The 13,615-nt window shown below is 34.3% G+C and overlaps 1 protein-coding gene across 50 annotated transcripts in view; it reads left to right on the top strand.

Annotated features, from left to right (window-relative positions):
• The window catches only part of LOC106875150 (FERM domain-containing protein 4A), a 363,595-nt gene that overhangs the window by 133,933 nt on the left and 216,047 nt on the right, over positions 1–13,615 (top strand). For 2 of the 50 annotated variants that reach the window (XM_089347874.1, XM_089347867.1), the window contains exon 1: positions 7,586–7,803. The exons of 44 other annotated variants lie outside the window; for them this stretch is intronic. In XM_089347874.1, coding sequence (XP_089204000.1) covers positions 7,780–7,803 — 24 coding nt within the window. In that variant the 5' untranslated portion in view covers positions 7,586–7,779. Of the gene's footprint in view, positions 1–7,525; positions 7,804–13,615 lie in introns of those variants that run through there. 4 more of the 50 variants (XM_089347855.1, XM_089347869.1, XM_089347875.1 and 1 more) reach the window with 4 other exon arrangements.

Below are 13,615 nucleotides of genomic sequence, written 5' to 3'. Positions count from 1 at the left end.
TTTGAGACATAGCTTGTTGATAACAATGCGTAACCATGATATTACACATTGATAACTTAAGTATACAACAAACTGCCTCTGGCTTCAAGCCTTGCAGATTTATGGCTCATTCAGAACACCAGGGCCTGACTGTTAGCAGATTTAACTGTAGGGGTTAGGGATAGAAAGAGTAATTTGTGACAGCTGGAGGTAGTGGTGATAGTAGTAGTAGTAGAAGCAGCAGGGAAAATTCAATAATGATGCTAATGAAAGATTCTTTGCCATTGCTGCTATTTCAAGAGACTGTGTTGCTGTATCTCAGTAAAATCCCTTTGAATGAGTAATATCAAGCTTCCTCGCTCCCGTTCATGTAATCTCCAATGTCATTTTTAAGTACCTTACACTTACTGATGCTAAGTGATAGTGACGGTGTAAGGAGTTATTACTGCTCATAGTAGTTATTCAGGTATGATAACAGGAATGTAAAGCAAGATTGTGTGATGTTCATGCCTTTCTTAAAGACATACACAATGACAATCACTTCTGAATGAATCCATGTTCAGTCCCTGAATAAATAATGTTAATTTCTTACATTGACACAAGACTACATATTTTATAAATCTGTGAGGGAACCTCTTCATAGTCATTCAAACTGCTAGAAGTAGCAGCCAAATTTTCTAGTTAGACCCGACTCATAAAGAAATCTTAAAGAAAGAGCTTCAGTGAAATGCAGTGTTTTATATATAATCTGGGAAAAAAAAGTGTGAGAATAGTAACACCTTTATACACCTTTGATCATCAGGCTGGTCTGCTCAGTCAATGCTCACCTGGAGCTAGACAACAACGTCAACAAATTTGTAAAGGGACTATATCTAGGAAATTGAATTGTTCATTATAATACAAGTAATGAATTGAAGAATGAAAGGCAAAGTCAATTCTAGCAGGGTTTATTTGTCCTTTATCTTTTACTTGCTTCACTCATTGGACTGCCAAATCACTCAGTTACCAGTACATAAACAAACCAATATCAGAAGTCAAATGGTGGTGGGTGACAAACACACACACACACACACAGCAGGTTTCTTTCAGTTTCCTTCTATCTAATCCACTCACAAGGCTTTGGTCAGCCCAAGGCTATAGTAGAAGACACTTGCCCAAGGTGCCATGCAGTAGGACTGAACCCAGAACCATGTGATTGGGATGCAAATTTCTTGCTACACATTTGGTTCTTTACCATTTCTGATACTTCTTTACCTCATCATTTCGATTTTCACTAATTGTGTTTGTGGCATTTGGTTATGTCTCTTACACTTGCTGAATTCACATTTAGCTCAGGCTGACTGTGTGTCTCACCCTCCTCTGGTTGATAAAATAAATACCATCAAAGTCCTGGGGTCAGTATAATTAACCATATTCTTGCAGGGGATAACTCAGTATGGCTACATCTAATGTCTGAAATCAGTAAAAGAATAGAGGTGAATTATCAGTACACTGTTTCCTTCAGTTATGGATGGAATGCTTAATGCAATATCCAGTGTTTTAACAAAACATCTATGTCAAGTTGAATATTAAAATTACCTTTTGTTATTAATACTGCTTCCATCACTAATAGTTAATTTTTAAAAAATCTGATAACACTTTGCAGCATTAATATTTTTAAAATTGTTGATATTCTCTATATTGTAGCAGTGAAATTTGACTGGCATGCAGTGACCGGATGCTTCCCATTGATGATTTCCTGTTGAATGAAATCACATGATATGGGAATTCCAGCTCCCATGACAGACAGTTTTTGCCTGCTACAATCTCTGTGTGTGGTTTTATGCACTAAGCACCTATATGAGTGGATCTCTCATGGCTAATAATGCTGTATTTGTTTTAACAAGACATCCACATTAAGCTGGATAATGGATTAACATTCACAGACTCTAATAGACCAGCAATAAATTGTTGTTCATGACAGAATCTGGGTAGCAGAGATTCAGCTACTCTATTCCATCTCCAACCACATATGAATTGAAGGAATTGTTTCTCCTATGTTGAAAACTTAACTTTTAATCAAATTATTATTATTATTTTTATTTTTTTAATGATGATGATGATGATGACTACAACAACATTGTCAGCATAAAATTATTTTTGTGCTGGAAGAAGCCCAAAATCTGAAGTGGGAAGAGAAGCTTTGTCTGATGCCTCCCTTCTCCACTCAATGTTACACCATGTTTTCTGTCTGTGAAACGAGTCATTTCAAAACTTATAAGAGTGAAAAAAACACACTATATTAACAATTGATTGCCCTGACCCCAAGACCATCTACAAATTGTAACTTCCCTTTTCTAAAACAGGAAATAAATATTATGTTCCGTTCCACTTGGCATTTTTAAATTAGCAACAAGTAACTCTTTTAGCAGTCAATTGGCATTAGGTCATTCCCATCTGAAGAAAGAACATGCTAGTCAAAACTTGGCTGCATCTGAATGATGTAAAATATTTACAATATTCTTCCTTACTAATTAAGAAAATAATAATTTTTTATTTTAAACAAAAGGAAAGAAAAAACAGTTAGTTTAGTGTTAGTAGTGAATTATGATGATGCAATTAACACATGTTTATGATAGCTGCTTCTGCTACTAACACTACTAGTACTGTTGTTGATTATGATTTTTGACTATACCATTCCCTTAAGGCAACGAGCTAGTAGAATCATTAGCACACCGGGCAAAATGCTTATTTTGTCCATCTTCACATTCCGAGTTCAAATTCCACTGAGTTTGACTTTGCCCTTCATCCTACCAGGGTTGATAAAATAAATACTAGTTGAACACTGGGAGGTCAATGTAATCAACTTACCCAACCCCCGAAACTGCTGGCATTGTACCAAAATTTGAAACCAATGTGATAAGCCTTTGCTGCCTTTTTATTTATTTTTGCTAAGGCAGTCCTTATAGTTGAAAGGTTAGTGCATTACACTAGACCAGTAGTTTCACTACCAAGGACCCCTTTTACTTAAATGAGTTTTCCCACAGACCTCTTTTAATATGCTTATCCTTGTGTGTGTGTGTGTGTGTGTGTGTGTGTGTGTGTGTGTGTGTGTGTGTGTGTGTGTGTGTGTGTGTGTGTGTGTGTGTATATATATATATATATATATATATATATATATGTATGTATGTATGAAATTTTGAATTTAGTTCATGAACCCCCAATACCACCTTTGCAGATCACCAGGGGTCTGTAGACCACAGGTTGGGAACCACTGCATTAGACACTACAATATTTAGTGTTATACATTACAGCTTACAGTTCAAACCCTGTTAAGGCTCACTGCTTTTTCTTCCAGGTTCAATATGTAGAATTAAATCCATCAACTGTTGTCACCGCCAAATCTGTTGGAATAAATATATGAACCTTAACCCCTTAGCATTCAAACCAGCCATATCTGATTCACATATTCTGTTTTATGTTAAAACCATCCAGAGCCAGTATCTCACGCTTTCCTTACAGTGTTATTCAAAAAGTAGGTAATCACATCATTGAAATCTCAAAGTTATGAGATAATGCATGATTAATTTAAAACAGCATAAATAGATACAAGATCTTTCGCTGTTGTGAGATGCACCCTGCATAGTAAGTAGGTGAAATACATCCCAATACCTACCTGTAGCAATTCTTGCTTATCAAAAGATTTTTACTTGGCACTGTAAACCAACAAAACACTTCCCAGTAACACAGTTGCTTGATATACCCTCTTTTCACCTAGTTGAATTGGGCTGTTAAGAAATAAGTTACCCAAATACTAACTACAATACTGGTTGAAGAATATGACATGATCTGTTGAGCATTGCCTGCAGTCCACATCCTAATAAGTACATGGCTAGCTGTGGCTTTCAGAACAATAGCGTATGTTTTGCTATTTTAGGTATCACTGTAATAATAACTTCCAAAAGCTGTTTTTCATTCAGAATTGTCTTGAGTGTTGGAAGATAATGATGTTTGGAGTGGTTAGGTCACTTAAATTATTGTGTTCTTTGAGTTGTTTATTCTCACTTTTGTAGAATATGAAACACAGATAAGAGAAAAAAATCTCAAGTGTTTACTGTTCCCCATTTTGTCTCCACTTCATAACTAACTTCATAATAGACCTGCTCTTGATGCTTATATTACAAAATATCAAACTTCTTCTTTATAGTATTGTGTTGAATAATTGCCTGTATATGTATATCTGAGATGTATTACTTGAGTAATGATAATAGTGATGGTTTCTGATTTAGGCACAAGGCTAGCAGTTTTACACAGAGAGAGAGAGAGAGAGAGAGAGAGAGAGAGAGAGAGAGAGAGAGAGTTAGTAAATACCATTGACCCCAGTACTTGACTCATACTTTAATTAATTTATTGATCCTGTGGAGAATGGAAGGCAGAGTTGACTTTGATGGGATCTGAATTCAAAATGTAAAGTGTAGGAAGAAATGACTGCAAAGCATTTTGTCCAATGCTCTAATGATTCTGTCAGCTCACCCTCTTTGGTTTCTAATTTAGGTAAAAGATCAACAATTTTGAGGTGAGTTGGTTAGTTGATATCACCAACCCCAGTACTTTATTTTATTGATCCTAGAGGGATGAAAGGCAAAGTTGATCTCAGTGAAATTTGAACTCAGATTGTAAAGAGCCAGAACAAATAACACAAAGTATTATTCTAATGCTTTTGCTAGCTCATCACTTTCAAGTAATGATTATTTTTATTGTAGGCACTAGGTCTGAAATATTTGTCTGGGGTCCCCTCCCCCTTTCCCCAGTGCTCAACTGGTACTTATTTTATCAACTCTGAATGAATGAAAAGCAAAGTCAACTTTGGCAGCATATGAACTCAGGCTGTAAAGCCAGCAGAAATGTTGCTAAGCATTTTGTCTGACATGCTGACAAGTCTGCCAGCTTGCCATCTTCAATAATAATGATAATCTGACAATTTTGTTTTTAGCGATATTGTTTTATGCTGCATTTTAATCAATGTAGTCTTTCCAATGTCATCAAGTATTTTTTGGTTCTTTTTTTCTGATGGCAATTATTTTTACAGGCCATCCTACTGTTAAGCATTTAAGTGTGATGTAGGAGTGGAATCTGTTGGCTGTCCAGTAAACTAAAGCCAGCAAAGTAATGCATATCATTCAGGGCATGAGATGCATACTTTAGTAAAGTTTGAACTCCTGCTCATTTTGTCAGTAGTCCAGACCTTTATTCTCTCAACAATTGTCCCTGATCTTTTTTTTTTTTTCCTGCTTTCTTACTTTCATTTTCATTGGGTTAGAAACTCAGTGCTGTGTTCTAAAGAACTCTTGAGTATTATTGGGTAATTATTTATAATAAAAATCTCAGTGTTCATTCGTTACCAAGAATGAATCTTGTATGTGTGTGTGTAAAACATGGCACCTGATGAAGATGAATGGAATATGAAAATACTAATTACAGTGTTCATAAATTTAACAAACTCAAGAAATTAATAGGTCAGTCAGTTTTAATATGAACGTCTTACCTTATTTCATTTATAGATATTTCATGGTTTTAATTTTTTCTCTCTCACTCTTGTGGTTACATGTTTAATTAGTGTAGTTTTAATTGAACATTCAATCACTGCCAATATGAGAATTTGTTTTTGCTACAATTTTTATGTAAACTTTATCATAATCATCTTCACCATCGTCACTCTAATGTCCACTTTTCCATGCTTGCATGGGTCAGAGTTTATTATGGTAGATTTTTTTATGGCCAAATGCCTTTCCTGTCACCAGCCCTCACTGGTTTCCAAACTGGACAGGTTGAGATCAGCTGTCACAGAAGATTGGAAATGAATGACACCGCTTGTATGACCGTGAATTACAACTGTCATGTGATGTCTAGGCCAGGAGGCACCTCTTATTAATTCCCCTCCAATCAACCTTTCCTTCAAGAAGGACTGTCTGAAATGTTTGGTTTTCCATTCCCCACTACAAATTCACTGTACTCTTTTCATTGATTTTACTAAATAATACAAGTTTTGCCGATGCAGACCAACACAAGTATCTTTGGTGTCAGTCTGATCACATATATTTATTTATGCATGATGGGTTTCTTTCAGTTTCTGTCTTCCAAATCCATTCACAAGGTTTTGGTTGATCCAGAGCTTTAGTAGGAATCACTTTCCCAAGGTGCCATGCAGTGGGACTTGAGCTGAAGCCATGTATTTGGGAAGCAAATTTCTTAACCATGTACTTATAATTTTAAAGTTCTTTTTTCAAATAACTTTTTAGACTTTTGTGAATTTTCTTCTTGCACAGTGTCTGTATATAAGATGCGTTAGATTGTCTTAACCTTATAACATTTAAACCAGCCATATCCTGCCCAATTATTCTCTGTTTTATATTCAAACTGGCCAGATCTGGCGTCTTACACTTATCCTATAAAGTCATTCTAAAAATAAATAATCCTCATTGAAATCTTGTAGTTTAAGATAATGCCTGAGTACAAAATAATGTGAACAAATAAGCATTGTATTTGACAGAATATTCTGAATGCTAAAAGGTTGACTGGATGTAACAATAGGTTCCAAGAATTAGCATTCTATTTTAACTTCACAACTAACCAACATATATTATGGCTAGGAGCTGGTTTGACCAGTGTTTACATGGAGCTTGGCCCAGCTAGTATTGCCAGCAGCTGGGTAGGCTGGTCAACTTGGCTATGCTAAGGACTGGCTTGGTCAACTTGGTATTGCTAGGAGTTGGCTTAGCTGACTATATATTTGTTCATAGCAGCTGGCTTGGCCAACTTGTTTTTGCCAAGAGCTGATTTGGCCAACTTGCTTTTGCCAAGACTTGGTTGGTTCAGTGCCTTTGCTTGACACTTACTTGTTGAGCTGACTTGCTATGTCATGCAAAGTTATTGCATACATTAAATTTGATTGAAACCTTTAAGACAAAAAAAAGTAATAAATAAAATAATTAGGTCATTAAAATGAAATGACAATCTATTTGAAATCAAACTAATTAATGGCAAAAAAACAAACAAACCTATATCTTAAGGGTAGAATTTTCATTTAGTTTTACTATAAAAAATAGTAAGATTTAAAAGAATTTTCTTTAAAATTTTTTTTTTCCTATTTTCTTGGAGCTGGGGTTATAATTATTTGCATTTTTACATTTATTTTTGATTTCTACAACATTCATTTTTCAGTAAAGATAATTTATTTTGTTTCTATCTAGGTTCTCTCTCTCTCTCTCTCTCTCTCTCTCTCTCTCTCTCTCTCCCTCTCAGTGACTGGGTTTTGGCTCTCTCTGCTTGTATGTTTGTTTCTCTGTCTTCCTGCTTGTTTGTGTCACTCTGTCTGTTCAACAGTATTTGTTCCATTGAGAGATGTGTCAAAGTTAATAGCTTTGTTCCCCCTTTTTTTTTTGTCTTTTCTCCTCCCGCTCCCCTTGATAAACTGCCAATAGTAATTAGTTGCTGTTGTGTTTTATATATATATATATATATATATATATATATATATATATATATATCTTAGTGTGACTGCTCACACACTGCTATTCCATCCAGTTTTAATGTTGCCTTATATAAATCAGTTGATGTTGAAAGCATTGCACTTGAGTGACAACTGAACTACTTGTCACACAAATGTCACCTCTTCTGCAACCCTAACAACAATATCAAAAAATATACTACAGTCAGGTCAACATTATATGGGCTTTAACACACACACATGCACACACTGGGGATGTCTTCATTCATTTAGATAAATTTTTTTTTAATATACATCAAGGGTAATCAGTGATAATGAAATGCTTACACATGATCTTGGTAAGTATTATAGTTTTGTAATATAAGTGAATGAAATATCTCCTGGAGGGAAAATGATTGATTGAAAGACTATGAAACTGGCACCACAAATTATGAAAGTGTGAGTGTGAAACAAAACGTTGTTAATGAGTTCTTTCTAATGATGTATAAACTCACCTTGCACACATACTAAACTAACACATACGCATTGAACTAACATATACACTCCTCTAACCTAACCCCTGCCTTCTAACCCAGTGTTTCTCAACCATTTTTGACAGGTGGACCCCTTCAGTTTCTATTTTACTTGGATGGATCTTAGTCATTCAATATTTAAAAAATTCACATATTTTAAAAATTAAGTATTCTTAGTAACTGTATTAAAAAATTAAAATATTTGTGTATTGTAGAAGTATAACCAGTCTATTACAGATAAATTTTAACAGCAAAATTTTACACAGACCCCAGTTAAGGACCACTGCTTTAACCCAATGCACACATTATAACCCAACAAAACACTGTAACCTCACATGCATACTTGACCAATACATGCATGCTAACACAATATGTATGCTAATATAACCCATGTGTGCTGAACTGACACAGGCTCACTCATTGAACACATTCTCATAACACAGTCACATAGGAAGTACACACATGAGCATTGCAAGTGGAGATGGATCATCTATGATGGATCACAACACTTCAAAACTACACAAGCCACTTTTCCCTCGAATGCCCAGTCACAGGCTGGACTTAGAGGTCCTACGTTGGCTCACATAACTACATTTGGGTCTACTGAAGTTAAATCTAGTGGGCAGTCACCTTTGAAACCAAGCTGTTGCCAATGGAAACAGACCAAGAAACAAATGCATACACACACCCATGCATGCACGCATGTGCACACACACACACACACACACATACAGAGTTTATTACTTTGTCATTATTTTTTTTTTAATCTACTTTTCTGTACTAGCAGAATATGTGCGTGTATTTATTTATATATAGTGTATGTGTGTGTGTGTGTGTGTGTGATATTTTCAATTGAAGTGAAGTAAAAGGTTTTTCAATGTACATTAGTAGTAAAGCAATCTTTACTGCTGTTCTAAAATCTGACTCTTGATATTTTAGTGTTGTTATTATAGAACTATTAACATATCGTGTATGGGTAACTGATATTTTATTGATATTTATGTTTGGAATCATTTCCCTGTACAAACTAGCCTCTTCTTGTTTCTATATTATTTTTCAATCCTCTCCTCAAATACTGTATAGTTATTATTGTTTCCAATGTTCATTCAGTCTACTATTCAAAACAACTGTCTGGTGTTAGGAACTGGAATTTTTTGGCTCGGTTTCTTTTCTTTCTCTCTTTCTTTTCTAATTCTATTCGTATTTGGTTATGTATGAGAGAAAAATTTGATTATGCTTCCGACAACAACATAGTCGATATGAATCTTGTTACGTTTCACATGGTGTAAAAGTTTGTCATCAATACAACTTTATGGACACTTTTACTGAAAGTCGTTAATTTAATTATTCAGATATATAAATCCAGCTTCAAATGAAAAGATATAATAATGATGATAAAGATGGTTTTAATAAAGAAAAGCACATTAAGAAAACCATCAGTAATAGTTAAGATAGAGATAAAAAAACAAAATGAAAACAAAATGAAACCTAAATAATATTTTGGTAATTTGTGTAAAAATGAATTATAGCTACTGAAATTTTTTTTTTTTTGTTATACACACACACACACACACACACACACACACACACACACACACACACACTCTTATGGTATATGTTTGTTTTCACTTTCAACTTGACATTTTTTTTATTACTTCCCTCGGTGTTTTGATTTTCAGGTTCATTTGTTTGAGATACAATATTTGGCTACAAAATAATAAATAATTCATTAAAAAAATGATAAAATGAAAGTAAAATGTGACCTTATAAACTCATAGAATGTGGCTCCTGAAAGAGCCTATGGATTTAAAGTAAATGTTCTTTATCAACACCATTTTAGATACCTTTACTCGTGTTTGTATGCACCGAGGTAGGGTAGGGGTTATTTTACAATAATTTCATTTTGCAAATAGATATGGATGATCTTTCTTCCACTAACCATGAAGTATTAATGGAACTTATGGAACCTATTATAGGTCTGGCAAACAGCTATATACTTTGTTTGGTGTTCAGGGGTCATAACACAATGGTTAATAAGGTTTGAACTGAGGTTTCCAGTACTTCAGCTTCCAAATCTTTACCCCCCCCCCAAAAAAAAAAAAGTGGTTTATTCCCTCTGTACAACACCTTGCTAAGTGTCTTTTATTATAACCTTTTGTGTGTGTGTGTGTGTGTGTATTAATGTGTGTATATATACATTTGTTTCTTTCTGTATTTGCCTCTCCTTACTTAATACTTAACTGCTGGTGTTGGTTGGTTTATGCCCCCATAACTTAGCAGTTAGAATATATATCAAACTTAAAAAAGTAAGTACTGAGATTGGTTCATTTGACTGCACCCTTTGAAGCAGTGATCTGGCATGGCTGCAGTCCAATGACTGCAACAAGTAAAAGATAAAAACAAACTACACAGCCTGTGGCAGATTTTCTAACAAAGAAAAATTTGGTTGCATAAAGCTTGGTTAGTATGTTGATTGTTTATAACAGATAAGATGTTTTGACATTCAAAGCACCTTTAGAAATATATAAATGTAGCGCTACAATTGGGATGTAACAGTTGTGCTGAGTTTTAAAAGTAAACAATATTTCTCAGAGTTGATGTGTAGAGAAGTCAGTAGTTGTGAGAGATTCTTTGATGCATTAACTATTTATTAAGTGTTATTAGAATGGTACAAAGACTGTAATGAATTAGGGAACAAGAAGATAGAGAGAGAAACACGAAGGAAAAGAAAACTCATAAAACAATGAGCTTCTTACAATTTGCAGAACTTTCAGTAATTGAATTTGCCTCTTGTTCTTGAGAGTTGCAACTGTCTAAAATGATGGAGCTTGCTTATTATCTTAAAGATTTATGATTCCTATCTTTCCACTGTTACTATGACTTAAGCAAAAACCTTTAAATTGCAATGATCCATGTGCCCTGGGGATTTGGAGTCTACTACTGCACAAATATTTACAAGTGTTTTTGTTAGTTTTCAGTTTTTGATTTGATCCTCTGTTCTGATTTGTCATTGCTAAAGCAGTGTCTTGTGAAGTGGAAAAATTTCTATCTTGTTTGTTCTTATGCTAGAAAATCTAGAGATAAACATTAACCCTATACATCACTGTGCAAAACTTTTAACTTTGGATTCAAGATTTTTAATTTTTAATTTCCAACAACACTGAATACTTTAGTTAAAAATATATAAAATTGTTTCTAAATTAAGAACAAGGCCAACAGTTTTGAGGAAAGAGTGTTAGTCCATTACTTTGACCCCAGAACCAGACTGGCGCTTTATTATCTTGACTCCAGAGGGATGAAGACAAAGTTGACTTTAATGGGTTTGAACTTGGAAGATAAAAAGCTAAAACCAATATTGCAAAACAAATTTTTCAATGCTATAATAATTCTGCTAATCCACCCCCTTTCAGAAATATCAGTAATGGTTTCAAATTCTGGCACAAGGCCAGCAATTTTGAGGGTAGCAGGTTACAATTGTTCAAATAGTACTTAATTATTGACCCTGATGTATGAAAAGCAAAGTCAACTTCAGCAGAATTTGAACTTAGAACATAAGCCTGGAAGATATGCCCAGTGTGCTAATGATTTTGCCAGCTTTCCATCTGAAATATTAATGATAATATTAAAAATAACCATATTCATAATAGATGGCTCAGCAGGGTCTGCATTGTTTTTCACTTTAACCCTTTTGATACCAACTCACCTGAAACCACCTCTGGCTTTATAATACAAATGTCTTGTTTTCAAAAGTTCTGAATTTAAAATCTTCCATCAAACCTTAGTCACAATTTATGTTCCTAACACTAGCTTAATGATAACTAAGTTATTTTACTAAATTCTTTGTTATATTTAAAATTAATTGAAAGAAACACAGAGCATCTCAACAGAAATATGGTAACAAAAGGGTTAAATAAATAAACTGCACTGTTTCTACTCTTGTTACTTCTTGTTAGTTGTTATCCTCTCTAACAGATACTCTGCAACTAACTACTGCAATTGTCAGCACTGGCCGTTTCCCCATATTGAGAGTTTGGCCGATGAATTTATCTTTCTTTGATTTTTGGTTGAAATAAAAATGTCAAAAAATTGAGTCAATCAAAGTAAAACAATAGAATTAAACCCTTAGGAAGTCCATTAACAATATGGCTAAGGGAAAATACCTCAGGGGAGTATTCTGCATATTAAATACACATACAACAAAACCTCACATATGTAATAGAGTGAACTGTAAAACTTTGATCAAATGAGATTATTAAGGCAATTAACTAGCAGAAACTCCCACTAGAGGTGTTTTTAAAATCTGAAAACAAGCCAGTCAAGGAGATTCATTAGGCCTAGCAGCTTCCAATGCCAGCAGTCTTTGTCAAATTGATTAACAAGCTGCTCATGCTTGTGCCTGCATCTCCCCCCTCTCCTCTCTCATTAGTGAAGATATTTTAATTAGTACTAGAGAACTGGTACTGCAGAAATTTAAGTTTTCATTTCTTTACTTGTCGAATGGTTATTGGTAGCAAAAGCACATAAGATTATGTTTTAAATGTATTTACTGCAGGCTCATTATTAAATTTATACTGGGGATGTAATTTTTAATCAATAGACTTTTAGACCATACAAGCAGCATTTTCATTGCATTCATAATCATGTACTGTAATGTTTTTATACATCAAAGAAAGTACCTTTGAAGATGCTGTTTATGTATGTTCCTAAAAATATTAGTTATCGTGCTAGTCAAAACTATATCATAAGCTATACATTTTCTTTATTAGCTATAAAATGCATCAGTGACTTATTATTATTATTATTATTATTATTATTATTATTATTATTAAGGCGGTGAGCTAGCAGAATTGGTAGCATGTCAGACAAAATGCTTAGTAGTATTTCATCTTCCGCTACATTCTGAGTTCAAATTCCGCCGAGGTTGACTTTGCCTTTCATCCTTTCAGTGTCAATAAAATAAGTACCAGTTGAACACTGGAGTTGGTGTAATCAGCTCATCCTCACCTCCCCAAGCTGTCTTTGTAGCATAAATTTGAAATTATTATTATTATTATTATTATTATTATTAAGGCAGTGAGCTGGTAGAATTGTTAGCACACTGGATGAAATGCTTAGCGGTATTTCATCTGTTGCTACGTTCTGAGTTCAAATTCTGCCGAGGTCGACTTAGCCGCCTTTCATTTTTTGGGGGTTGATAAATTAAGTACCATTTGAGTACTGGGATTGATGTAATCAACTACTCAACTCCTCCAAATTTCAGGCCTTGTGCCAATAGCAGAAATTATTATTATTATTATTCAGTAGTTTTATTTTTATAACGTGCTTTCACTTCACTACCGAGCGCAGCTCTGTGCGCCTTGGGTATGTGCTGTGGTTTGCTGTGGTGCTCTTATGTTTACTGTATTGAAAGTGTTTTGCGTAGAATGTGTGCAGTACCCAGTAGTGCAATTTTCTGTATGTTATATATATTTGTAAGTCCTGGTGTTTTTGTTATGTATTTGTCTGAATATTTTTTTATTGTACCTAAGGCACCTACTATGATAGGAATTGTTTCTGTTTTTAGATTCCACATTCGAGTTATCTCTATTTCCAGGTCTTTGTATTTTGAAAGTTTTTCCATTTCTTTTAGAGAAACGTT

The sequence above is a fragment of the Octopus bimaculoides genome, chromosome 2 (genome assembly GCF_046866305.1).
Source record: "Octopus bimaculoides isolate indiv1 chromosome 2, ASM4686630v1, whole genome shotgun sequence".
Classification (NCBI taxonomy): domain Eukaryota; kingdom Metazoa; phylum Mollusca; class Cephalopoda; order Octopoda; family Octopodidae; genus Octopus; species Octopus bimaculoides.
Note: the sequence above shows the minus strand (reverse complement) of the source record. Positions and strands in the feature narration are given on the sequence as shown.